The sequence below is a fragment of the Psittacula echo genome (assembly GCF_963264785.1).
Source record: "Psittacula echo genome assembly, chromosome: 14".
Taxonomy (NCBI): Eukaryota; Metazoa; Chordata; class Aves; order Psittaciformes; family Psittacidae; genus Psittacula; species Psittacula echo.
The window spans coordinates 4,730,255-4,758,169 of NC_137750.1; the positions used below are offsets into that span (position 1 = coordinate 4,730,255).

The 27,915-nt window shown below is 49.7% G+C and overlaps 1 protein-coding gene across 1 annotated transcript; it reads left to right on the forward strand.

Annotated features, from left to right (window-relative positions):
- Positions 1–9,377: 9,377 nt before the first annotated feature.
- On the forward strand, positions 9,378–27,905 carry MAP2K6 (mitogen-activated protein kinase kinase 6; the record flags this gene model as incomplete). Its single annotated transcript, XM_080629634.1, has 14 exons — positions 9,378–9,504; positions 10,165–10,247; positions 10,469–10,526; positions 12,103–12,169; positions 13,115–13,163; positions 15,395–15,508; positions 16,311–16,430; positions 17,181–17,297; positions 17,783–17,834; positions 19,837–19,964; positions 20,640–20,717; positions 21,398–21,537; positions 24,300–24,345; positions 27,828–27,905. 14 exons carry the CDS (start codon positions 9,378–9,380, stop codon positions 27,903–27,905), a joined length of 1,257 nt encoding a protein of 418 aa, XP_080485760.1.
- Positions 27,906–27,915: the final 10 nt, after the last annotated feature.

Sequence of the window (27,915 nt, forward strand, 5' to 3'; positions counted from 1 at the left end):
CTCAGCACTGGAAGTGTTCACGAACCATGTATATAAGGCCCTAAGTGACATGGGTTAGTGGTGGACTTGGCAGTGCTGGTGTAATGGTTGGACTTGATGATCTTAAAGCTCTTTTCCAACCTTGTTGATTCTATGATTCTATGGAGTTTTGCAAGTGGATGCTGCGGGGCAGCATCTTGGGAGGGTGATGATGAGGGATTACAGAGGGACATCCACCAGTGCCTGTGTGCAGGTTGTCCCTTTTGGTGGGTATGGCTGAAGCCTGCAGTTATTGCAAAGGCTAAGACAACGGTCTGGGCACAGCCTTGATGCACAGGTTCCTGCTCAGCCTGGCACTTGATACAGCCTTAATAGGAACCTGTGCTCCCAGTAAGCACGTGCTTAAGTGTAAGTACCATCAAGACATAAGCACCTTCATAGCTGGAGCTGCAGGCCTGGATCTGAGTGTGCAGCGCAGCAGCAGTCAGCACGCGGGTGGGAATGTCACCTTCCTTTTCCAAAGCAATTTGCATTTCTCCAGGCTGGCAGCACATCTGACAGCTCCAAGAGGCCCTGGCTCGGGATGCGTGGTGCTGGAGCTGCCTCTCGCCTGCTTTGCTGGATGCATGGACCTGTCACCCCTCGGCATGGGAACAGAGGCAGAAGCTGATCTGGGTTATTAGGGGGAGTGAAGCTCTGTGATTCTCCTTTAAAAGCACCTGGCAGGAATCTGCTGGGGGAAAATCCTGGCCACGTTAAAGCAAAATAGAAACTGGAGGGAGACCTTGAGCAAAAAGGCATCCACAGGGAGTCTGATGGAGAGGGGATCTTACTGCTCTAAGAAAGTTGGGGTTTGAGGCTCTGCAGAGCACTGGGGAGGGATGGATGCTCCTTCTCTGTGTCCTGTTTTCCAGGGAGCAGGGGTTTAGGAAGGGTAGAAATGTTTGTAGCTAGGCTGGTGGGTTTAAGGCAAATCCTGCAGACCGGGCCCCTGCTTTTGTGCTGGATAGAGGAGATTTGCTGCTGCCTGCTAGGTATTTGTATGAGAAGTCGCTCAGAGCCCTGTAGCTGTGTGTGGTCACTCACTGGTGTGTTGAGATGGAATCTTGCTGGATAAGAGAAGTAAACCAAAGCAAATGGAGTACTGGGAGTGATGCTCAACAGCATCCCTGCTCACACATTGGTCATTGGAGCTTCATCCCCTTATCCACAGGGCTGCATCACCCCATGGAAGCACCCACCAGCATGGCACCCTTGGGAGATGTATGAGGGTGCTGCTGCTGCACTGAGGAGCAGAGCCCACCCTATGCAAGGGACAAAGCCAGGGCAGGGAGCACAAGGCTTGGCTGAAAAGCTGTGAAAAGCCTTGCACACCATGATGCATGAACATTTGGGAAGCACTTCATCCTTCTGCCTTTGAAAGTGTCCATCCTCCTGCCTGTCCATCCCCCTGCACAGGCAGCATCCCACCTCCAGCATCACTGCAGGTGCGTTTTGGCAGGGAGGAACAGAGATGCAGGTAGCGGCAATGGAAGCAGCCGAGTCCTCCAAATCCTCTTGCACAAAAGCCCTTTTGTTCCCTGGGTGAATTCCAAGAGCTTTTCTCCAGTTTTGGTTCCAGCAAACTCCCACTGCAAGCAGACAGCTTGAAAACAAAGCAGCGACTAAACGCAAAGTCCCCCCATGAAAACAATCCCCATGAGGGTTGGATTCAAACAGCAATTCCTGTGGATTTCCTAATTTGAGATAAGCAGCAATGAAAACAGGCTCTGGGATGGGGAGGCAGTGGAGCCAGCGGACCTTGGCAGAGGGAAACCATGGCTTTGGTTTGTGATGTGCTGGTGACTGGAGTGACTGCCCCTGTGCTCGCCTGCCCGGAGCTGCACTGCTGTGATTTCTCCTGATAGCAGAGGCAAGCGGACAGCCCACGAGGCTCCAGATGTCTTCTGTTGCTCCATGGGATCTTTGCCACCATCGCATCTTCCCCAGGGCAACAGGAGGATGCAGCAGCCTGAATGCTGAAGGTGCAGGAGCCCTACGAGGGATGCAGCTTGCTCATCAGCAGAAAGCAAAGTCCTTTTTGGCATCACTTGGACACTAATAAGATTTCCCTGAGCCATCAGCGCTGCCTTTGGCTTTCGCAGCCTCACATTGGGCAGCGTAAGTGATTTGCAGGATTTGAGGGCATTGGAGACGGTGTGATGGGAGCAGTGGAAGTGCTTTTTCCCTGCCTGTGATGAGGAAGGTTGAGCACTCCCACGAAATTAAGTTGATGAGTGGAAAACTAGTTAAGGTAAAGCAAGGTGAGGAGAGGGAAGAGGCTTTGGTCCCTGTAGGATTTCTGTCAGACTGTTGCAGATGGAGGCATGTGTTGGCAACTGTTGAATTCTGCATTTTGTGGCTTTATGCACGTGCTTCCATAGGAGTCTCTGGAGGATCCAGTATGTCCGGAGCATCAAGGCACAAACTTGGTGACTCCTTGCAGCTAAGGGGTGCCAGGGATGTCTCACAAGCCTGCTCTCCCATCCTTAGCTTGAACCACCTCCATGGGTTCAGGCTAATACTCTCAGGTGCCAAAGGGAACAGGATGGTTGTTGTGAGCCTGTGTTGCCTTGTGTCCCCTGTGCAATGTGCAGCATTGTGCTAGGCAGAGGGGACATAACACACACAAACAAGGCTTGTGCAGCTTTGGAGTTGGACTCAATGAGATCCTTATGGGTCCCTTCCAACTCGAGATATTCTATGATTCTATGATTAACTTGCATATGGCCATGGACAGGGCTGTTAGAGCTGAAACCACAGCATGCACATCCTGATGCCTGGTCCCTTCTCTCCTCTCTTTATCCCATGGACCACAAGGTCCCTGGTGTTGCGGTGAATCAGCAGAGAACTGAACATTTCCATTGCACCCCAGCACAGGGAGGTGATCCCTGGAGAGCTGGGGTCGGCTTGGGACAGCTGAGCCCCAGCCTGGGTGGAATTCACTGGCAGCGGATGCTCCCAGCTCTGGTGCAACCAGTGCCTTTCCTGCTGGGTGATGTTGCCACCGCTTGCACAGAGGTGCTGATGCTTGGGAGGAGCTGTGCCCTTTCCCCCAGGCCATCCAAGCAGCTGGATGCACACGCCAGATGAGTTCAGCCAAAGTGTTGTAACAGGGGCTTTAATATGAAAGTCTCCTGTGCCCTGTGCTGCAAGCCAAGCAGAGCTCTGTTATCTGCCATCTCTCACTTAACATTAGCACCTAAAGCACGACAGATTTAGGGCTGTTTTGCATTGCATCTGTTTGGTGGAGAAAGGCTGGCTGATGCAAAGGTTGCCTCAGCAGTGCAGGATGGCAGGGGAGGGATGTGCCTTGCCTTGTCACATCTGCAGATGCTAACGTGGTCCTGGCACCAGCGCAACAGGGACATGGTGGGTGCCCCTGCGCTGTGCCTGCAGTTCCCTTGCTCAGACTGGGAGTGATGCTGCTTCTGGGCTGGGAAGGGACGTTATCTGAAAGGCTGTTTGTTGTCACCTCCCTGTTTTCTCTGAGCTGTTACTAATCAGAAGGGAGCATGTGTCTGTGAAAATGGGCACCGAAGAAACCATTTCCTCTTGTGCCGGTGTTCCTGCAAGCTAGCACTAGAATGGGGAGCAGGGAACACATCGGGGCAGAGACCAGATGGGAAGTGGAGCCCAGGGTCCTGGCAATGGGAAAGTCCAAGCCAGTGTGGGAGCCTGTGAAACAGCTCAGCGATGCAAAAGAGCATCCTAAACCCTCGTACCCTCTCCTGTGCAGCCGTGTGGTATCACCCCTCCGTCAGAGGACCAGCCTCCATCTCCAAACTGGTGTTGGGTGTTGGTGTCCCACAAAACCTGGTGGAAGCTTGCTTCAGCACATCATCCATGGCAGAGGGTTGGGATTAGATGAGCTTTAAGGCCCCTTCCAAGCCAAACCAGTCTCTGACTCTGTGATGACCGCGGTGCTCCCTGCAAGCTGCTACGGACTAGGGCTGCAGGGGCTCAGTTTTGTTTAGTGGGGGGGTTACAGGGGGGTAAAGAGTTGCCCCTAAGCTGCATCAGCTCCCTGCCCCTTTCCCTGTGTCCCTGTGTTCAGTGCATGTCTTAGCACAGGATCTTGTGTCTAATCTCCATCAAAGTGTCTCTTCCGCTTCACTCTCAGGAGGTCTTAACTCTTCTAAAATGCAGAGATGCTCTGTTATCAGGGTGACAAACAGACTCACATAGCCAAAATGTGCACAGAGATAAGGAGAAATTGCATCCCCCTTGGTTTCTATGTTGACACGAATAAACACGGCAGCCTGCAGCCCTTCTGCAGGATGTTAAGAAGAAAATGGGCAGAGTAAGAGAGATTAGCCTGAACCAGGAAATTACCTTCAAAATTGAATTACAGAAATACAGAGCTTATTGAAAGGCGGATAAATGGGTTCTGATATTTGCACAGTTTGGTGACATTTCTGTATGCTTCTGCACGGCAGGATCCAGATATTACTCTGCTGGAGTCCCTATTGCAAAGCTTTTCTGCTTCACCTTCTTCTGTTCTGGTGCTGTTCAGAGCTTCCATCACCAAACTGTCTCCTGCTGGAGGCTGCTATTGAGGCAGGCACCAAGGACTGACCTTGTGATTTTGCCTTGATGAAGATCTTTGTCTGTCGTGTTTGTGCCTCGGCAGAGCTGACCTACGTCAGGAAACACAACTGGCTCTGGCAGCACAGACAGCCCCTGGGACACAAATAACCCCGGTGTGATCCAAGCAGGCGTTGCACAACCTCAGCCGCACGGTTCATTGGGTGCACCTCAGTCACTCCTTGCAAAAGCTTTGCTTCTCTGGATTGGAGCCTCTCCTGGGTTTATTGCAGGTTGCAGGATTGAGTCAGAGGAGCGAGTTGAGCCCTGTGACAGAGAAACCCTGGGGCATGGCACTGCCAGGGCAGGAAAGTGAGTTACAGGTCCAGCATTGCAATGTGGGTGCTGATGGTATTGGCAAGGAGTTTGGGGCTATCCAGGTCACTGAGCGAACTGTGCCCAGGCTGTGTCATGCCGCGTTCTTATCTTCATGAGCCTTGGGAATTGAAACTGAAGATGAATGCAGTGTCATCCCCTAACTCAAGATGAATGCAGCATCATCCCCTAACTCAAGATGAATGCAGCATCATCCCCTAACTCAAGATGAATGCAGCATCATCCCCTAACTCAAGATGAATGCAGCATCATCCCCTAACTCAAGATGAATGCAGCATCATCCCCTAACTCAAGATGAATGTAGCATCATCCCCTAACTCAAGATGAATGCAGCATCATCCCCTAACTGAAGATGAATGCCGCCTTATCCACTCATGCGTTGTGCTGGTGTTACTGTTGGTTTTCCAGATGGAAACACTGGGTTTTTCTGTCTCTGTATTTTCATTCCTTAGGCTGACTTTGAGGAAAGAAAGTACCTGCCTCTGGGCTGTGGATCTGAGGTCAGCTCCTCTTCGCCAATGCAAATTTGGCTGCATGTGGGGCAATGTGTTGGCTGGTTAAGTCTTTGCAAGGTGTTTTAAGGAGCAGGTTCTCCCCACTCAGTGCAGTGTGTCTCAGCCATCAATCAGAGCCAGAAAGGAGATAAGTGAATAAGGAATTGGCTGGAGGGTTGCACTCAAAGGCTTGAGGTCAATGGCTCGATGTCCAAGTGGAGATCAGTGATGAGTGCAGTGTTTCATGTGTATCCTGATTCCAGTATGCATTGGCAAAATCCATCACAGTCATAAAAGTGCCCTTGCCTTTCCTGTGTCCTGTCCCAAGTTGTGGTTCCTGGGGGAAAACAAAAGGAAAATAGATAATGCTTCAGTTCTTGAGACATAAAGGTGTGAGTTGCAGTGTGGACACAGGCACAGGGATGGGGCGGGCAGCAATGAGGTGTGCGCAGACCTGGATGTGCCAGTGGCCACCAAATGAGCCAGCAGCTCTGCAGCATCCACATGAGAAGAAGAAAGCCCCAGGCTGCAGCTCCCTTCTCCCGAGCAGCCCTGAATCGAGTTGTTAGGGAAACAGATTTCAAGTTTGCCGTTTCCAAGGAGTTATTACAAACAACCACGAGAGCAGACACAGATAAAGGACGTGCAGGAACGTCCCTGTCCTGTGCAGAGGACGCACCATGTTCCTAATCACAGCATCTCCATTTGCTTCCAGCAGATGCTCATGGCAGTGATGGAAAAGCAGCCAGTGGTGCCATGCCACTGTTATTGACAGGGCTAAGGAGAGAGCAGTTGAATTGTGTTTCAAAGAGGTAAATAAAGCACAATATCCGCTTCATCTCTTCCCTTGGCCTTTGGTTGAAACTTCAGCAGGTTTTAAGAATCTATTGCACAATAAGTTATTTTTCTGTGGTTTAATAAGGGGTTGGAAAAGACATTTTCAGGGCCACTTCCACGTCACTGTGCTTACATGAACACCTAGCTTTTGGTTTTCTCCAAGGCTTAGCTCAAGCTCTGCATTTACAAACTGGATGGTGGGTGCCGCTGAGCCACACTGTCACTGGCACCCTGCTTCGAGCATTGCACAACGTGGTTTTCTATAGCTTTACCAAAGGGTTACCAAGACCAGCAACCCAACCATGGAGGAAAAAGTGGTGAGAGAACTTCCCACCCAAGCCATCAAATCGCTGTCACCACCAGCAGCCTCCTCGTCACCTGCAGATCTGTCCCAAAGACATTTACATTGAGAAGGCATTCCAGACTTTGACTGCCTGTATGGCAAAGCTCTAAGGCTTTCACACTGATGAAGCCCATGGGGAGAAGGCAGTGGTGATGCAGGACTGTGGTCACGGCTGTGGAGATGCTACAGCAACCCATGGAAGGGCACATGGGACCGCCTTTGGAAAGCGGCCTCTGGGAAGATGCACTTGTACTACTGAAACCACCAGAAGTGTCTAGTCCATGAGTTTACACCCATTTGTGTTCTCTTTGACTTGATCCTAGTGTCTAGCCCCTGAGTTTACACCCATTTGTGTTCTCTCTGACTTGATTCCTGTTTCAGATGGAGTGGAGGCCAGGCAGCATGGCTTCTCCCTCGGACCCTCTCATTTAAAATACACTTTGTTGTCTGCATGGATTTGAAGTCTGAGCACAACAGCTTGGCAGGGAATCCCGAGTGTCTTTGCTCGGTGACTGTTGTTTAGTCTAGGGGTGGTGAGTATTTGACTGCGGGGACGCGGGGAATGCACCCGGCCTTTCTGCTCCTCTTAGGCTTGGCTGGAGCGTCCTTGTGGGATTCCTTGGTGGAGATTCCTCTGGACAGAATTAAAGGGTTTTCACCTTGAGGACAAGCTGTTGCTGGGGCCGATCACTGAGGAACCAAGGAGATGGGAAGTCCTTCACCCGCCCTTGAACTCTCACGTCAGTTAAGATGGGTTTGTATCAGCTCTCACCACTCTGTGTGCCTTCACCTTTAACAATTTGCAGGCATGAATGATAAACCTGTGAGATGATCTTTAATACTTGATAAAAAGTACTTTTATTCCCCCTCTTTGGTCAGCCTGTGTGAAGCTGATATTAAATAAGAGCTTTCTACATCTTCTACGGCAGCAGTTGCTACAGATACAGTTGAGTACAGCTGATAGGGGAAGAGCAGATCATTTGGCTTTCAAAACCTTTCAAAAGATGAGACAAGAAATCCTTAGGAAAGATAGGAATAATAAACCAGACACTTTAATCTCTTACAGAAGTGGAAGAAAAAGGCATTTCCCACCTGTGAAATTATGTGCTAAAAAGCCTTACTTGAGAGAGATTGTTGCTACATGGCTACTGAACACAGCTTTAATAATAAAGTGTGGTAATGACAGAACTGGTTAATATCCTTTGAAGGAAATAAGAGCTTTTTGTGGCAAGGAATCGTTTACTTTGGATTATATCTTAAGAAGTTTTTGACTGCAATGAGAAGCCTGGAGACTGGGGAATGGGATTTTCCTTCAGAAGTGAATGTTTGTGTTACAGCGTATGTGGGCAGTGAATTCCTCTGTCTTCCCTTTCTCTGTTATTCTCCATTATGCTTCCTACCCTTTTGCTGGGAAACTTTGAAGTTTCCATTTTCAGTATCGATATTTAACACTGCTCTAATTGGAATGGGCTAAGCAGCATTAACCTCTATGCGTGCTCTGTCAGTGCTGGTGGGAAGAGGTTAACAAGCCCATTGGAAGTTATACTTTCCTCTCCTCCCTCAGGAACGGGGTTTAAGACCTTCACAGGGAAGTGTTTAATGTGTTTTCATTAAGTCAGGTTTTCATTCTCCTGTTACAGTTCTGCTTTCAGACCTCACCTTGTTCTTAGCGTTGACTTTCCCGGGCTGATGAGCCCATGCCCATGCATGGGGCAGGTTGTGGTGGTGTGGCAGGTAACTCCTGGTGTCCCGGCTGTCCCCATCAGTGCCAAGAAAGCAGAGAGAGTTTGTAAAGGTGGCAACATCTCTAGCACCAGTCAGTGCAATATTCACTGTGGGTAATTGCTTTGCTATTAGAAAGACTTTTTGGATGCTGGCAAGCAGATGTACGATCCCATCTGTTGATCAATCAGGATAGCAAACCTTGTGCAAAAGGAGCCACATTTAGACATCATGCTTTGTACGATGGGTCATTGGGGTTTTCCTTATTGTAAATCCCAAGGAGTTACAGGGAACCCCCTGCACTGATGCTCAGACCCCATCTGGTTTGTGCCTCATTTGGTGTACGAGACACACAGGGCTTCTGCACATCTTGAACGTGGATGCCTGGTGTGTGCCATGGGTTCCTTCTGTGCTTCAGCCTCCTTTGAGCTGGGGACTTCTTTATTTAAACACCTATTTTTATCAGCTTTGCAATCTCCCAAAGCTCAATTTCTTCGTCAGAAAGGGCTGAAATTGGCCAGTGGATTTACACTTGCCACAAGGAACACGCACGTGGTGATTTTCTTCAGGAAACAAGGCTAAAAATAATAATAATGATTCATAGAAACACTGTGGAAAATACTGGTTTTCTGGTGGATGGAACAGGTAACATCCAATTTTGTATGTTATTAAGCTGCCTCCACATTCTAAGCTCCTGTACCTATGACTTTCTCTGCAAACTGCAATTTAACACAGCGTCATCTTTCAAAGCCCGTGTCTGCTATGGTAAACTGGGGGATGTTATTTTGACAGCAAGGTGCTTGCTTGGCAGTTAATACTGAAGAGAACTGATCTTGGGGCTTCCAATTATGGGTTTTTCTTAGAGATAAAAAAGGCCTCTAAGCATCACTGTTTGCCTCTGGGGAAGAGCTCCCTCAAGCTCACTCAAGCATGTGTGACCTGGGCCCATGGAGCTGGGGCAAGGGGGGGCCCTTGCTCCTGCACCCTGATGCAGAGTGATGCTGAGTGATGCTGCATCCTTCTGGTTGTAAGGCAGCGCCATGTCCAGGATTGCAGATGCTTCCTGCAAGGCACTTGCAGACATGGTCCCCAGAAGGTTTGGAGGGACCAAAATCGAGGTTTTTGCATGTTATGATAAAAGGAGCTCCGAAACTTTACCAGATCCAGGTGAGAGGCATGAAATCACCTGATCACATTCCAAGGCTTTCATTAAATGCCCATGCGGTGATCCGGTGCGGAGGTGACCGCAATGCCCCTGCAGTGCTTATCCCACAGGAGCTGCCGGTGTGAGTCCTGGCTGTGGCAACTGGTGCCGTCATGAGATCCATGTTTGATCCTTGCTGCTGTTGTTGCTTTCTTCTTTCTCGAGAAGAAAACCCCAAAGAGCGTTAAACGGTGTCTGTGTCTTGGCAACTGGAAGCCGCGAACAGATTGTGCCTCCAAAAAATGGCAGAGTTTCAAAATATTGTATTCTGTGAAGAAGAGACAAGGAAAATAAACTCCCCAAAGTGCAGGTTCTGTTTCACCAGGAGGAGGAAGGCTTTTAACGTGTATTTGGGTTTGGTGTTTTGCTCCCTGCTTCTTCTGCTGACACCGCTCGTGAACCATGGGAACATTAAATGCTTGTGCAACCGGCTCTGGTTCACGTTCAACTTAGGTTTGTTTTCACGTTCCCATTGCTGAGAGCAGGTTCCTGAGGTTCAGGTGCAGCGCGTGGGACCGTGCAAGCAAATCCATGAAGGAAAAAAAGTCAAAAGGCAAGAACAGAGGAAATCTGTGCTTGTTTCTCATCTGATTTTGGTTGCTGTGTGAATGTCATTGCGGTAGTGTGGATGTATGTCGGGAGACGGCTGGAGACTGTTAATAGGAATTCAGCTCCGGAGCTAAAGAGGCAGATCCTGCTCGCATGGGCAAGTCAGTAAATCTCTGTGTATTGATTTCCATGTGCAAAATCAGGATGGAGCTACTGCTTTCTTGTGCCTGTGGTTGTCTTGTTTGAACTGTGAGAGAATGCAGCTGGGTTGTTGGAGGCAGAGATGTCACTGGGATGGCAGACTTAGGCCTTGCCAGAGAAACAGGGGTTTTGTCTGCCTGCACTGCAAGACCTGTGTTTTTGAGATTCCATTTTTAGCTAAAACATGACAACATCAAGAACACCGGTACCCATTTAGCATCCTGTCAGATCCGATGTACGTTGGCATGGGTATCTGGAGCATGTGGCACAGCAGAGCCTGCTTCTCTGTTGTGCCTTCTAGAGACCTTTGTAGTACAAGTGAGAAAGCTAGAAGGAAAAGGGTCAAAGAACAGCTCTGCTAAATAGAAATGCCTCCACTTGTTCTGAGAGTGTTGCTTACTTCCTTACAGACCAGCTTTTACCTCTTGGGAAAACCAAGACCTATTCTTTATGCTTCTGGGTGACCTTCCTTCTTTTCTTTGCCTTTTGTTGTGTTGGACTGGAAGCTCCTTGGAGCTTTTCTTATTTCCTTTTCTGCCCTAAATTTGCAGCTCTGTTGATTTCTGATCCCAACAGCGAGTGTGCACCGTGGCTTGCAATAAGTGCTTTTCCCACGCGGTATCAGCTGGGTTGCTGCTGCCTGTCTCCTCCTGGAATGACTCGTTTCTAAAAGATCCTGTCTTTTGGAGCAGACAAGGCAAAAGGGAAAGATTGGGAAGAGAAAGAATTGTCCGTCTGAATTGACTAATTGCTTTGGAAAGGTCATTTTCAGTTCTGGGTGCCTGCACTTTGAACTAGCATCCCTCTGGCACTGGGGTGCACAGGCATCTATCGGCATGAGTTTGTGTCTAGAGGAAAAACAAACTCAGACATGTATAGGTAAAGCTTGAGAGTGTTGGGAATAGAGGGTAAAACTGATGCTTAAAAGAAAGACTGTAATTGATATATGTTGTTAGGTTAAAAATGTTAAATGCCTAAATTAGATGCTTGTGCCTTTTTTGGGGACCAGGGATTTTATTACACAGGCAAACAGCCAGATGTTTACCGTGGGGTTTTGGTGACATGACTTATGTTTCCAGGTGATTTTACCCATGAATTCAAAACCCCGTGCTGAAATGCGGCTGTATATGTTTAGCCATAAAAAGGTTCTTGTATTTCTCTAGTCTGCCTGGCTCTTGTGTCTGCCGGCTTGGACCCTCTTTACAGGAGAGCCTGCATTTGAACTACTTCAGAGCTTGAGCTTCATCCAGCACAGAGAAGCTTGGCTGGTCAGTGTGAACAGAAACAAATGGCTTTGAAGCCTGCAGACTTAATTCTGCTTTAGTTTTTGCTGGGTTTGCACAACTTTAATGACCAAGAGGTGAAGCGTCCGTTTAAACAGAATCAGGATCTGATTCTGGACTTTCAGCTTTAAAAAGGGCTTTATTCCTGCCAAGGTTTGCAGTTCTGTATCTGGAATGGTTTAAAACCTAGGGAACGTTTTAAGGGATTCTACGTGGGTAGGGCTGACGAAGGAGAAATACCTTTCACTTTGCATTTTCACATGGCCTGCCTTTGCCAGAGCCCTTGCCTGCTTTCTGTACCAAGTTGGCAGCCAGACCTTGCAGGTCTAAATGAAGCGTTACTGAACAAAGGCACTTTATGTTTTGAACTCTGTGCCCTGAGACACCACCACCAGCCTGGCCGGGCATTTATGTTAAATAAGGTCAACAAATATAGACAAGCTGTGTTTTGCACATTAAACCAAAACAGCCTAACAACAACAACAGGAAAGCGCCTTTCTTTCATTCTGCCTCTTTCTTGTTTCACAGGCAAGAAGAGAAACCCTGGGCTGAAAATTCCTAAAGAAGCATTTGAGCAACCACAGACAAGCTCCACGTAAGTCTGCAAACACTAAGGCAGAATGAAAAGAAAACCACGAGCCCCAGCTGCCTTCCAGCCTTTGCTGTGCCTGCGCTGCAAGGGCTTGGGCTTGCGGGTCTGGGATAACGGGGACCCTGATGGACAACGGGGACCGTTATGGATAATGGGGACCCTTCACAATGAACAGGGGCAAAATGCCTGGGTTAATGTTGGCATCGTTAGGGAGGATAATAGCTTAACAGTCCTTGTATTTCTCTTGTAGCCCCAGGTATAACCATGGGATCTCAGCCCATCGCCCTAACCCATCACTGCCTGTGGACATGTCTCGTGCTGCTTAATGGTGTGCCCAGGAAAAGGAAAAACCAGAATAGGCACCCAATTTTAATTGGTGTGGCACTTTGGCCACCCAGTTTGAATAACACCCATTTGGTCAGGGCGTAAAAATGCATCCCCTTCTCTACATACTGAGCCTTGCAAAAGAAATCCTTGTGTTTTTAAGGCCATTTGTGCAACTCCCGCCTGCTTGGCTCTCCTTGCTTCCTTGAGGACTGACTTTTATTAGCCTGTTAACCCGTGCTGTGTGACTTGGGTAATCATTTACAGGGGTTTTAGACCTTTATGCCCGTTTAATCCATTTTTCATACAGGCTGGCAGAGATCTGGTGCTTGCACCTGGCTTGCCTTTCACAATGAATCTCTCTGGGTTCCTGCATGGGGAAGCTGGATGTGAGAAAAGCCAATTCCAGCAGCTTCCTTCCTGACCCCTTTTTGGGGTGACTTTGTGGATGTTGGCTGTATCTGTTGATCCTGCAAAGCTAGGGGACTGCTTAGGCTACGCAGGCTGCTGGCCTGAAGGTGTGAGGGGATGGCTTGGGTGGCCGTGGAGGTTGTATTTACCTATTGAGGGAAACTAGATCTTTGTAAGGAACATTTCACATCTTTTCCCTTTTCTCCTTTGCAGGCCACCGAGAGATCTAGACTCCAAAGCTTGCATCTCTATTGGTGAGGAGGTAAGACTGGGAGTTGTGGTGAGAAGAAGACCTCTTCTCACCACAGGACCAGTGACCACCCTGGGCTGGCTGCCCTGGTGCTGGCTGCCTGTGGGATTGCTTAACTTCAGCCCCACAGAAAAAGGCAGATTAATGAACACCAGCTATTAAAAGCTTGAAATGGAAGGCAGTTGCTCGATGAGTAACTGCTGGTTGTCACTGCTCTGATGAACATGTCCCCAAACATCCACCCTTTGCATCCTGTGACACCTCCGTCCCCTTCATGCTTTCCACCTGGGAAATTCCTTCCTTGCCTCATTATTCCAGCCAATCCCCTGGAAATAACAATCATAAAGCGAGGGGATTGCTAACAGCAGATTTTTCTTCTCTTTGCAGTTCCCTTGCTGATTAAAAGCCTTCATCCAAAGTATTTCCCTTTGCTAATATTGAAGGCCATCTCATCAGGAGTCTAACTCAGGGTAGATCTTCCTGTTCTGGAAGCAAATCCTTGTGACAGCTTGGGAACCAGTTACATGATGGTCTGAGAAAATAGCAGGGAAAAAACAAACCAGCTATTTCCATAGGAGAAAACAGCACAGCAGCATTCATAAAAGCATTTTAAAACTAGGCAGTACATGTATTAGGAGTAAAGATAGGCCTTGGTGTCGGCGAGTTAATGCATGGAGTGAAATGCTAATCTAATAGTGGTTTGTAATGTCTGTATCTTGGGATGCTTTCCTTTCATTTGGGATTTTGTATTTTCCCTGGCATGGAGCAGGGGCTGGAAGGTGGAAAGAGTGTGAGATGCCTCTGGAGCAAAATGGTGCAGCACCGAGGCAGGGAGCACGCCTGCTGCTTGAGCAGGCGCCCGCTCCAAGAAAATCATTTCTCCCCTGCAGTCCTAGGGATGAGGAAAGGCTCAGGCACTCCAAAAAGGCTCCATGCACAGAGACAGAGAGCCCATGTTGGATGGTGCAAGGAGAAAAGCACTCGTACAACCCAGAGCTCAGCTTGACAGACACAGATACGTGGCTATCTCAGAGGGACTGGCATCCCGTGGTTTGCATTTCCCTGACCATCCAGCCAGGTTGCTTTAGCATGTGCTCCACCAGCCTTTCTACACTCCCCCCTCTTCCCTAGGGAACGCCACTTTCCCTCCTCTCCCTTTGCTGCTAAATTGAAGAGTGGCCTTGAGAGAATCAAAGTGCTTCTTTGGAGAGGATCTTGTTGAACAGTGGGAGCAGCATCAGGCAGGCAGAGATGCTTCAACCCCTCCTGTTACACAATACTGTGAGCCAGGGCTCCTTTTGCAGGCGATGGAGCTGCGAGGGAATGACACAGTAATGCAGTGTGTGGCCCTGCACGCTGTGGCATCCCCAGCCAGCACAGCTGAGGCTGCAGGATTTATTTCTGCTGTGCCGGCAGAAAGCGGTGTGGGATTTGCACCGTGAATCGGTTCATTATAACCCGCGTCTTTCTGTAGGATGATTGACTGATGTGGTCACGCGTTGGGCAAACAGAAGGGTTGGGTTTAGGAGCAAAGGCACTTCTTGAATATCCAAAAATAATACCAAGCAAAAAATAGAGCTGCTGCACAATATCGCGGCAGAAGGGAGAAGGGCAGGTTAGATGCAGGGCTGCAAACAAAGTCACCCTCTGTGTAAGGCCAGGAGAAAGAGATCTCGAATGCTAGAGAAAAGAAATCATCCATGGTTTAAAAATGGGGCACACTCATTGGTATGTGGCCAGGTCTGGAGAATTAAGCTTTTACAGGCCTTTAAAAGCATAAAGATACTTCCGTGATTGTAGGAGGATAGAAGGAATAAAAGCCTGAAGGTGATTCCTAGGGATGAAGCTGATGTGGTGTTTTCCATCCCAGCCCTTTGAGGATGGGGAAGCTGAAAGTGCTGCAGCTGAAGTGGATGGAATGAGCACTCGGGTGCTGAGGGGAGCATGCCATCGATGGGATGGTCCTTCCTGCACCCACCATTCTCAGGATGCTCCTCAACACAGGCTCCCTGCTTGTGTCATTAGGAAGCACTTCCTCATCAGAACTCTGCTAATTACCACATTGTAGTTAATCTCCTGGCAGCCTCTGAGGACCATGATTTGTTTCTAGCTTCATTAACACTGACAGATGCACAGAAGTGAACTTATTTGCCAAGCAGGGCGAGCTTTCAGGGGTGTTTCACTCCTTGCATAGCGGATATGCACAGCAGCCACCTTTGCGCTGATGTTTCATTCCCTCACAGAACTTTGAGGTGAAAGCCGATGACCTGGAGCCCATCTCTGAGCTGGGACGAGGTGCGTACGGGGTGGTGGAGAAGATGCGGCACATGCCGAGCGGGCAGATCATGGCAGTGAAGGTAGAGTGAGCCTCCGAGGTGCTTTCTGTCTGCGTTGTCGTGTGTGGATGCTCTCATTGGTGCACATGTCTAATGTCGCTTGTTCTGGTGCATGCCTTTACTGAGATTTACTGCTTTCCTTAGGAAATCCTCTTTCTGCACAGGGGCAAAGAGTGACCAGGCAGATTTGGGCCATTTAACCAAGAAAAGGGGTGTGTTTTAACAGCATGATGCTCGGTGTGTTTCCAGCATTGCAGTGCACGCACCTATGTCTACAATATTCCTGTTTTCACTAGGACTTTACAAGCTATTTGCCATCATTTTGTAAATATGCATATTTTCTAATGCAGATGTACCCTCAGATTCAGGGCTCTGCACATTAATTGTAGTGGGACAGAATAGCGTACTATAAATTTAATTGCATAAGTTAATTTTCTTTCCCTGGGAGACAAGGAAATGTCCATTTTCCAAAGCTATGGGGTCTGGGTGCAGGGCTGGAGCCCTCTCTCATGCAGTAGACATCACCAGGGTGTGCTGATGTAAATAGATGTGCAAAGCATCTCTGAAAGTCACAGGTTTCACCAGCCTAGAAGATGATTACTGCACATTTCTCCTCTCCCAAGCCACAGTGACTTTTGGCTGTTGCAAAGAGTGGTGTTTGGAGGGAAATGCAAAATCACCTGCAGTTTGGGCTGAGAGGTGTCGAGAAGGGTAACACAAAGAGGTGTGCTAAAAGAGTAAAGGAGTGATGTCAAGGCACAGCATGAGTATGGCTGTGGTATGGAGGTGCTTCCAGCCAATGCTAAACTGCTTCGTCTTCCAGCGGATCCGAGCCACAGTGAACAGCCAGGAGCAGAAGAGGTTGTTGATGGATCTGGATATCTCCATGAGGACGGTAGATTGCCCCTTCACTGTCACCTTTTACGGGGCACTTTTCCGAGAGGTATGGCATCCTGAAGGTCAGCCGTGCTGCCCCTGGGAGACTGGAGCTGCTCCCAGCCTCTGAATTCCCATGCCTAAACTCCCCCCAAGTGCCAGGGGTTTAATCTCCATCTAAATGTGATGCAATATGGATTTGCTTAGTCCTGGCCTAAGGATCTGTCACATACAGTTACTTCTTGGTGAGCAAAGAGAGAAGTGGTGCCATGTGAGGAAGAGGCAGCCAAGCCTTAGTGCCAAGCATGTCCGAGATCCCTGCACTGAGATACTGGGGCTTTGTGGTGCATTTGAGTGATGGGGATGGCCTGTGCTGAGGACACCAACTCACAGCCTGGTCCATTAGTGTTAATGTTGTCCTGACTTGCAATGTGAAAGCCACATGGAGGTAAAATGTGGAAAGCTCTGAAAGGCAAGATGTATTGAGGAGCTTTAAGCGTAGCTCTGCAGAGCTGAACTTGTGCGGTCTGAGCAATTGCAGTGACTTGAACATGTAGGAGCCTCAGTCCCGATAACTTTCTGGGCTCCTAAATCACTTCACTACCTCTAAATGGTAGTGAAGGTGAACAGCACTTACTTAATTCCAGCTGGAGGAGAGGGAAAGAGAAAGCCCAGTACTGTTTTACTGGGTGAGTTTTAAAAGACAGGGAAGAGGCAAACAGGCCAGCAAAGGGCAAGTGCCAAAGAAGACCTTTGTGCATGAAAGAAAAGGATGCTTCGTTCCAGTAAGCAGCTGTTTGCTTTCTTTATCCTCCAGGGAGATGTGTGGATTTGCATGGAGCTGATGGATACCTCACTGGATAAATTCTACAAACATGTCATTGACAAAGGCCTGACGATTCCTGAGGACATCCTAGGGAAAATAGCTGTCTCTGTGAGTATTAGTTATTAGGATTAGCTGTGGGATTAGTATCTCTGTGAAGAGGAAGGGAAAGAGTGTTTATCTTCTAAGCCAAGTTCTACATGACCCAAGCTCCCTGCTGTATTTGCACCAGGAAGAACATGGGCCATGGGCCGGCCCACGTGGACATTCCTAGCTGGTTTCTAGTATCTGGTCCTGTGGTGATGGTTTTTAATAAGCCATGAGTAAACCAGAATGTGCCTACAGACATAATTGAGAGATGGCACAGCATTAGGTGTGGGAGGGCCCTGCAGCTCTTTTGCCTTCTCATTAGGGTCCTGGGAGATCCCTGGGTACCCATCATCACCTCAAGCTGCTGTGGTGGTGCAGGACTTGTGGGAGATGTAATTCCTTTCCTCCAAGCAGGTCTGGTGAGGATGGGGTGGGTGAAGCCAGATAGCGTTCCCTCCTCCTCATGGTGCTGCCAGCTGTGATTCACTCCAGATTTGTTGTTTCAGATCGTAAAAGCACTAGAACATCTACACAGTAAGCTCTCCGTGATCCACAGAGGTAAGAGCCAAGCACACAGCCACGACCATGCTGGTGTCTGTCTGCTCTGCGCCACATGCTCTCAGCCTTGCAGGGGCTGGTTTGTGACCAGGCACAGGGCTCCCAAAATACCTAAGAGAAAATGGGCCTTTGGCAGCAAAAATATTCCCCAGCACCTCGTGAATAGCAAAACCTACTCAGAAGAAGTATCTGCTGTGTTTGCTCTTTGAAAACTGCATGCTGGTCCCCATGTTTTCCCTGACTGTGCAGGCAGAGAACGGGCTCTTTCCCCCTGGGTTGCATTTCCCTAATGCACGGTCTAAATTCATGGTCTGCTTTAGCACTTCTGCAATATTAAACCATACTTCTCCTCCTCACCTTGGTGGGCTTTGGATCAGGTTTGAGAAGGCTTCTCCCCTAGCTTGATGGCTCCGTGTTGATGTACAGTGGGAGATGCCAGAGTGATGCCTCATGTAGGGATCTAACCATCCTCATCCCCTTCTGTGAGCTTCCCTAAGCACTGGTGGGGCAGAAGAGCGTGATACCTAAAGTAGCCTCAAATGAAGTCGTAGATACCCTCCTAAAACTGTTCTGACATTTTCCCCTCTAAAGCATCTCAATGGTGCCACGAACACTCTTAGAAAGAAACCAATTTGCAGTGTTGCTGCTTGACACCTGTAGTTTGAAAGGGTCATTTTCAATGTCATGAGAGGGAAAAAGCCCTCTCTGGAGTGTGTGACTGCCAGAGAGAGGAGCATCTGAAGGAGCAGAGTTCAGCTCTATCCTGCAGCCACCTACTGTGCATTCTGCGTGTGGCTGGGGGTTGTTTCTGCCTTCTGTATCCTTGACAGTAGGTGGGAAATGCTGCTCGGTTTCTGGATTTCTGTTTACTTGTTTGATTTCCACTGAAAATTGTCTTATTTCAGCACAGTAACAGATGGGTGAGGATCTCAGCAACCTGAAGCTTTTGAATGCAAAATGCTGATTAGAGAGCAGATGTTAATGAGCTATAAATCATCCAGTTCAAATAGGCAGGTCTCAAAAGCAGCTTCAGATGGTGTTTCAGCACTGCTATTTAATGGTCTATCACATGTAGACAGAGGACCCTCTTGCAGAAGAGATCTCTTATCCCTGGGTGGCAACGGGGGAAGGGTTGCTGCCTTTTGAGGATCAGTGCTGGGATAAGAGAAGAGAGTGCTACCCGCACTGTGCTGAGATTTCATCTGGTATTAGCCTCACAGGGAATGACTGCCTGCTGTGCAGGAGAGCACCTCCGTGCTCTCATAGATATCACTGAGAGCTTCTTCCTAAGCCCTAATTCCCCTTTCTGATGGTGATTTTAACTGCCTTCAGGAGCGTGATGCAAGTGTGAACGCACCAAGGATTATAAGGCCATGATGGGAAGCGGATAAATCTGGCAGTAATAAATAGATGAGACACTGGCCTGATTTCCATAAGGTGTGGAGCACCCACACGCCTGCTGCTGTACACATTGCCTTCAAGCTTGGTATCCTTAAAATTAGAGGCCACTTCTGAAATCTTGATTCTTGCCTTATTTTACTGCTCCCTCCTTCCGCTGCTCCTGTTCACCCTTTCCTGGCCATTCCTCATCCTTTCCCTATGGGTTTTTTCTTGGACCACATCCACCTGGGGACTTGCCAGAGCTCCAGATATCCCCTGGTGATGCCCTCAGCCCCGATGAGCTGCTCCCCTGCGAACATGGGGTATAGCCATGGGATATGCAGTGGGATATGACGATTGCTTGCAGGGATACCTCCTGCTTCCCCAGATCAGAGAGAGGAGTCTGCAAGTGAAGGGCCACTTGCAGAACATATGACAGGCCATGGGGCTGTCACCTGAACTTGCAGTGTCCGCAGCCAGCGGGTTCCTGGCGTGAGCAGAGCCCAGGGCTTTGCCTGGACACCTTTGGTGCCCTCTGCTGCTGGGAAGCTCTTTGGCTTGTTTTGGCTTGGCGCAGCCACCCATGCGTGACAGTGACTGTGGTATGTGTTCCTTCTTGCAGATGTAAAGCCCTCTAACGTGTTGATCAATACGCAGGGGCAGGTGAAAATGTGCGATTTTGGCATTAGCGGTTACCTCGTCGACTCGGTTGCTAAAACCATGGATGCAGGATGCAAACCCTACATGGCTGTAAGTTGAGCTGCATGTGAGGGCTGAGGAACATGAGCCTGGGCATCGGGTCATCCGAAAGGGGGAAGGATCAGCCTCCGGCATGCGTTCCGGGGACTTGTTTTGGAAGATGAATCCCTGAAGCTAGTCATAAAGGGGCAGAGAGGAGAGGCAGATCTCCTGGGTCAGATCGTATCTCCTGGACACAGCTTCTTGCTGCCTTATCATCTCCCTGTGACCTTGGGGGAGGCTCTGTCATTACTCTGTGCTGCATTTTTGCTGTTTGCCCTGTGGGGACAATAGTACTTTCCATTAGGGAGGAAAAACAGTCCCCAGGGACTGGGTCCCTCAGACTCCTCCTGGGAGCTGCTGTTCAGGGTTCACCCTCTGGGGAGCACTTGCACAGGGTGAAAACAGGGCAGGAGAAGTGGCGCTTGTTGCTCCCTGTGTGCCAGATGTGCCAGCTCAGCTCCAACACCTCAATCCCTGGAGCAGGTACCATCAGCCTCTGGTGGCCCGTTTCACCGTGGGACTAGATCTGGCCCCATCACAACCAAGGGAGCAAGCTGGTGGCATGGACCAAGCGTGGTCCTGGTCTGGCACCCTCAGAGACCCATCTGTGGTTGGTGAGCCCTGGGTGATGGCATTGCACTGGTGCCACTCTTGTTCCTCAACCACCTTTGCCTCTATTCACAGCCTGAAAGAATTAACCCGGAGCTGAACCAGAAGGGGTACAGCGTCAAATCGGATATCTGGAGCCTGGGGATCACAATGGTAGGGTGTCCTGAGGCTCAGAAGCCAAAAGGGTTCGATGTTGTTTGTGGGTTCATTTTCCTCCCCATACCCCCCCCCCCCAACACTGGTGGCATCGGTTCCCTGGGAAGGTGATGGGTGGGAATGGGAAACAAGCGTTCCACAGCGTTGGAAGGGAGGAGGATGGAGCGCTGTCTTCAGATGGGTCTATGGGGTGCCACTGGTGGGGACAGCGCTGATGTGGTGGCGATGGGCTGCCGGGAGATGGCAGCATGGGCTAAGGCGAAGGCGGCTGTCCCCTTGGAGCGGGTTGGCTTTCAAAGCACAGAAAAACACTCCCAACACTTCGCAATTAGCAAAGTCCCCCTCAGAAGAGGAGGGATGGGTGGCATCTCCCACGCAGCGTTTAGGGGGAATCCATCTGCTTGCACAGCCAGTTGAAAACACAGTTATCCTTTGAGATGTGGCGTTGGTTTTGGTTTCAAACCTTTCCCGAGCCTAACAGCAGTGTTGCATATGGAGACTGATGGGTCTCCTCCAGCCTGCCCCTTACAGAAGAGGTTAAACCAGATGTGGCCAAGTGGGGTGAGGAAAAACCGTGTGTCTGTGCCTAAATAGCACACTCTGGATGGGCGCATGGGGCATGTATGGGGAAGGAGGGCGAGATGCTGTGGGGCTGAGGCTTGGCTGTGTCTCCGCAGATCGAGCTGGCCATCCTGCGCTTTCCCTATGACTCCTGGGGGACGCCATTCCAGCAGCTGAAGCAGGTGGTGGAGGAGCCATCGCCGCAGCTCCCGGCGGAGAAGTTCTCAGCGGAGTTTGTCGATTTTACCTCGCAATGGTAAAGTGCTCCCTTGGCCTTACCCAGCCTTGCCCTGCGCTCCTCCGCCAGGCTGTGGGGAGGATGTGGTGCCTCCTGCATCCCTGTCCCCACAGGCATCCCCTTAGGGTACAACCCAAGCTTTTGATCAAAACATCCTCTCCAGGGGAAGGGATGGACCTTCATGTCCTCACTGATCCATGGGCTGGGGCTTGGTGCTGTACCTTTGGTGGTAGCGGGCATCTTCCCTGCTTGAGGTGGTAAGGGACAGGCCCGGAGGGGACACAGAGGACGAAGGGGTTTAGGAGTCTTTCTCAATCCATTTGCCATCAGCATGGAGTGTCTGCTGCCGGGCTGGCAGCATGGACAATGCAGGCACGGAGGTCTGATGCACCCCTCACATCCCATGGCTGGTGCAGGGCCAGGAGTAGGACACAGAATGGCTTGCATCCTCTTGCTCCCACGGGATACCCGGCTCTAAGGGCAGAGTCAGCCCCATGGTAGCCCCTGTTAGCAGCTACCGGGGCCCTCCGGCTGCTGCGCTGCTTTCCATGGGACTCCGAGCTGGAAGCAGCGGGAGAGTTTGGCTGCGGTGTAGGAAAAGGGCTGGAGCAGATGCGTGCTGTCTGCAGGCTGCGAGCGCTGCATGAAAGCACCGGCTCTCCCCGTGCCCGAGGAGCCTCGCAGCTGCCCTCGGTGTACGGTTCAGCAGACAGCTGGCAGCGGCCCCGCGGCTCCTGACTGCTTCTCCCTCCAGCTTCCCTGGAAACCGCCTGGGAGGCGCTTCTATTTTCCAGGCGCTGCAGTGCCGTCCGCGGCTTGCCAAGTTGGCAGGTGGATGGTGGGGTTGCGTGGTGGCCAGGAGAGGACGGCACATCCACAGATACAGACATGTCAGACTGCTCCCGAGCCGCCAGCATCAGGGCACCCAGCCCGGACGGCTCTGCTGCGACCCAGGAAGGGGATTATCAGCCACTCCTGCCCCAGGACTCTTAAGTACGGACATGCGGGTTCCTTGGAGTCTTGTTCAGACGTGTCTTTGAGGTCCCTGTGATCAGCTGCGCGCTGACCGGCGCTGGGGAATACCTGCCCGTGCCCACGCTGCTCTGTGTCTGCGCGAGGTGGGAGCTTGGAAAAACCCTCTCACAAAATGCCCACTGTTTCTCTGCGAGGCCCACGCTGGGATTTTGGACCAGCTGCCTTTCTCCCGTGCTGCTGGCTCACTGCTTGTTATTGCAAAGCTGCCTGTTTGTGCCAGGCAGGCTGTTGTTCCCCACTGAATGTTTTGCTTTTGCAAGCACGGTGTCTTGCAGCTATAGCCGTGGGCTGATTTAGGAGTAAGATATCGTGATGGTTGCAGTGAGAACGACCCCGCTGTCATCTTGAAAGCCTTGGGGAGCGTGTGGAGGTTCCTCTCCTTGCAAATCGCATCCTCCAGGATCGCTGAAGATCCCTCGGCACCGGTGGAGTGGCGTGGACTTGGAAAAGTGAATTTTGGCTGCAGTTTTATGTTGTTGGAGTCTGAGAGTTTCTTCTAACGCTGATCAAGGTCACATCAACTCAATGTATAGCGGTTGGCCTGGCTTAGGTCCGTCTTAGTCTCAGGAGGTCACAGAGCGAATCACAGCCGCTGGGGCAGCAGAAGTCTGATTACCTGTGGCCACTGCAGGGAAGTTCCCTGGACAGCTGAGTCAGGATCAGATCCAAATATGGCTCATCATTCCTGGAGATTTACATTGATTTCAGTAACTTGTCACCAGATTTCCTGGTATTAGCAACCTGGAAGCAAGTGTTTTTGTTTGTAGAGGGTCTAAATTAAGAGGATTATCCCCGAATTCTGCTTGTGGACACACCTAACCTTCAAATTCACCTTAGCATCACGGCTTGGGCCGCTTTTGAGCTCAGAGGATGTGACACATCCCGTACCTTCGGCTCGGCGCTATTGGCACGTATCGTTACGAGGTTCCTCTGTTCATTCACAACATGACACTAAACACGAGCCCGCTCCACACAGCAAGCAGGAAATATCTATTCAGTGTGTGTCCTCCGCTTCCTCTGGGCTCCGGCAAATCCCAGCCGAGGAGCGACTTATCACCGCTGAGGTTCTCACTTTTGTTTTGCTCAGTGTGACACCTTTTCCCCGCCACCGACGTGTACGTGTGTGAAGATCTTTTCAAGTCGCTCCAAGCGTCTTTCCCCTAAATACACTGACAGGAAGCGAGTAGAGATTACGTCCTGTCTTTTAAAAGCTATTTTCTGCTGGAGGGGAACCAAAATAACTCCCAGCTACAACCCTCCAGAGCCATCTGTTGTAGGAGAGGAGAAAAAAAGGATGTCCCATGTAACCGTCCCCGCTGATAACAGCGCGGTGATAAACAAACAGTTGTACACGTGCTTTGGAGCCACTCGGACACCGCTCCCCATCAGCGGTTGGAGGCTGTATCATGCCCTTAGTTGCTGGCCTACTGGATAGCACCCAAAAACCCCAGTTGCACCTGGCCCCCAGCAACAGGCAGTACTGGTACATATGGTGGCCCTGGATCTCTTGTTTGACCTTGAGCTCCCGCACTTGTGTGTATCATACGGGCCTGTGCGCAGGCTGCGTTGGCTGTAGGTGTCCTCAAGCCCTAAGCTGTTCACTTAACATGCAGACAAGTAGTTGGGCTTACTCTACAGGGACTTGAAACCTTGCTTTTGCCACGGTATAATATTATGGCTGTGCTTAAATTGCATCCTGAATGTAACACTTAATGTTTTTCTTCTTTTCTTTGGTCTCATTAAAGCTTGAAGAAGAATTCCAAAGAGCGGCCAACATACCCAGAGCTTATGGTGAGTGTGCCTGCATTAAGCAGTGTGTTGGTCCAGAGCTGAGATGGGTTACAATGAGATGCTGAAGACAGGGCTTCTAGTAGTGACTGGTGATTTGAGACGCTTAGCATCTCTTTTTTCCATAATAGATGAGAGAATCATGGCGCTTCAGGGGCTTGGGGGGATGACTGCAAATCAGAGATGCTCTTTGAAATCTCATTCAGGTGCTATTCCAGTCAGATCAAGGGAGAAAAATACGTTAAAGCAGTTAACAAATGCGCTAAGGGACAAGAATGAGAGTGTGCAGTATCAGTTAGTAAGGATAAAATCATCCGTGTGATGGCTTCAGACACCCAAGTGAAATGCATGCACCACGGATGCTGCAGGAGCTGAGTAGCCTGCTAGACTTCACTGTTGTGGTGCCTTGGAGAGGAGACCTTTTGGACAGAGTAATTCCTGGATATTAGGGACAGAGACGAGTCTGTGACTAATAATTCCGGTTATTGAATTTCATCTGCTGCTTAGATACTGTTTGCTGTGTGGACAGAGGAATAACTAAGGAAGAAGATGCTGATAAAGGCTTACAACAGGGGGAAATGTAAAGGCAGTGCAGGGCTTTGAGGTCAGATGTGCTTAACTGCTGATGAACTCACAGCAGTGCAGACACTGGTGTACACTCAGCCAGAGCTCTGGGCTGGAGCTGGCAAAAACAGGGTTTGTGGTGAGATTGTTCTGCTGGAGATCCAAGGTTTCATGGCCTCTTTCTCTCTCCTAACTTTCTGGTATTGATCCTGGTGCTCCCAATTGCCAGCAAAAAGCAGGACAGCTTAGGAAGTCAGTGTTTCGCTAGCATCTAGTACCTTTTTTATCCCTACCTGATACACAGCTTGCTAAAGGCAGGAAAGTGCCGAACTGTGATTTCTGAAGATCCTGACCCAAATGTTTGCCTGTCCATATCTGCCCACCCCATCCAGTGCCACTGGCAAGATCTTTTGGATTGAAGGTGGAAGCTGCTGCAGAATGCCCTCAGGCATTGGTGTCTCGTGCCCCATAACTCACAGGACATACATTATGTCATCCAAGGGGTCAGCCTTATTGCTACCTCTGTGCTCTGAGGTGTTGGGCCCTGTGTGGTGTGAAGGTGCCAGGGTTTAAGGTGCTCTCTAGCCGCGGGACACACTGGAAATCCATGTGCTTTCTGCATGTGGTTGTAAGCAATGAATAATTCCTGTGGCATTTCTTGCTGGGCCCTGTAATGCAATTAGACTATATATAGATCTGATTTACACACAGTTTGCCCAAATTCTGGTTTCAAACAAAGGGAGGCCCGAGGTTTATGGCTTTTTTTTTTTTTTTTGCCTTTTTTTTTCATTATTATTGAATAAATACGTATATATTTTAAGCAAATTTTTAAAGCAAGTTTGCCAAATGGCCTTTTATCAAGAAGGTTCACCGGAGCAGCTCCGTCTGTTGCAGCATTAATACCCGTTGGCAAGCGAGTGCATTTCTATTGAATTAGGTTCTTGGATCACCTCTCCCGAGTATCTCAATGCTGTGGTATTTTATGGCTGACATGAATGTTGTGAGGTCCTGTGGTTGAGGGTTGCTGTTTTGTTGGGGTTTTTTTGCTCCCTCCTCTCTCCCTTACGGCATTAAGTTGCGGTACTGGATTGGACTTGTCTTTTAGACCGAGGCTGCTCCCTTGCTTTCCTGTGGAATTGAGGTTTCTCATGGAAAATATGACTCTGTTCTATCTTGAGCATCAGGAAAACTGATAGGGAGGCTTAATTTCATTTTAAAACCCATTTCCCCAGGTGAAGTAAAGCATGAAACTACTGCAGGACTGGTGGTCTGCATATTGAATGGGGCACATCGACCTGGCACGGGGTGTTTGGTGCTGTGACCACGCTCAGTCGTTGCAAAGGGATTGGGTTCACTGAGAGTCAGGGCTGGAGGCCACCACTAACACCCATGTCATGCTTGTGGGTGCTTCCAGGCTGTGGTGGCTCTGCCTTGGGTGCGATTTAGCTGGGATGTGGAAGCAGTGGCATCACGCTGGGATAATAACACAGCAGGCCATTTGGGCCATCTCTATGAGAGTCATTCAGGACACTTGAATTCCCGTGACTGTCTGACCCAGGGAGACCTTAAATTACGTCTGGATCCTTGCCTCGACCCATTTCATCTCTGTTTCCCACATAATTGTGCTTCCTCTTCCTTGCTGGTGTGTCTTTGGGTCGCTTCCCAGCTGCTCAGAGCTGCCTCTTGTTATTCACTGGATAACTTTCCACTCAAGCCCACCTTGGAAAATCTCTTTTCTTTGCTCTTCTCCCTCCACTTGGCCATTGCCGTAGATGATCACTGGAATAGCCAATGCTCAGGGACCGAGGTGAGGCTCAGCTTTGAAAAAGGCTGGAAACCCCAATTTGTCCAATCTGGAATGAAGCGAGAGGGTGAGGAATCAAACCAAGCTCCCCCAGCCTGCACATGGGAAGCACAACATCATTCCGCACAGATTTGAGGTCACTCGTGAGCCCCACAGGGTCCTGGCTGCCTTTTGGTTCTCTCTGACACCCTCCTTACAAATAAATGCAATCAACTGACAGGACAGTGGGTGTCAAACAGTGGTTTTGGTGATCTCAGGTGGAAGTTGCGTTGCAGCCCCTGTTAGCAAACTGTATGGCTGGTGCTAGCAGAGAGGGGCTTTGCTGTTGCTGTCGAGGGGCATTCGGTTGTGTTTTTTGATTCCTTACACATATTTTTCCATTTGTGCTGAAATGGAGGCAGGATTTTCTGGCAGGATGTCTTCCCGTGTTGGTCATGATTAAGTAGTTAAACATACAGCTGCGGATGGTTTTCCAGCCGGGATGGCTTTCCTCTCTGCGGTGGTTAGGGGTAAAGTAGCCATCTCCTGCTGCGAGTATGAGCAATTGCAGGGAAGAAATGAGACTCAGAAGTCACCAGAGGGTAAATACACAGATAAAGCAGGAAGCTGATGGAAAACCCACTGCAGTCAGCCTTCCTTGCAAGGTTTTCCTTGCTCCCGATGGAGCTGGCACACGGTGGGGTGGGTAACCACTGTATTACGAGGAGCACATCTCCTCCTGGGGTACCACAGAGCTGCGAGCCAGCGTGTGCTGAAGGGCACGATGTGCTAGAGATGGAGACAGTGCTTTTGAAGACTGCAATGTGCGCTGAAGGGCACGATGTGCTGGAGATGAAGGCAATGCTTTTTAATACTGCCTCTTCCTTTGAAAGCATCCCAGCCAGGCTCAGGCTTTAGAAGGAATCCATGACGGCAGCACAGTTCTGCAGCCTTCATGAAGTGGCCCATTGAGTTCCCTAACTTGCCTCAGCTGCAAAACATGGAAAGCCCAGTATTCGGATGCTAGTGACAAAATCTTTTTCCTTGTCTAGAAGGTTGTCTGAAAAGGTTTTTAGTTTGGTCCTCAGCATCATGAATAATAATGGTTTCTATTTTTCCCCTCTCTTTTCTTTCCCAGCAACATCCTTTCTTCGCCCTGCACGAATCCAAAGAGACAGACGTCGCCTCTTTTGTCAAACTCATCCTGGGAGACTGAGAACTGGACT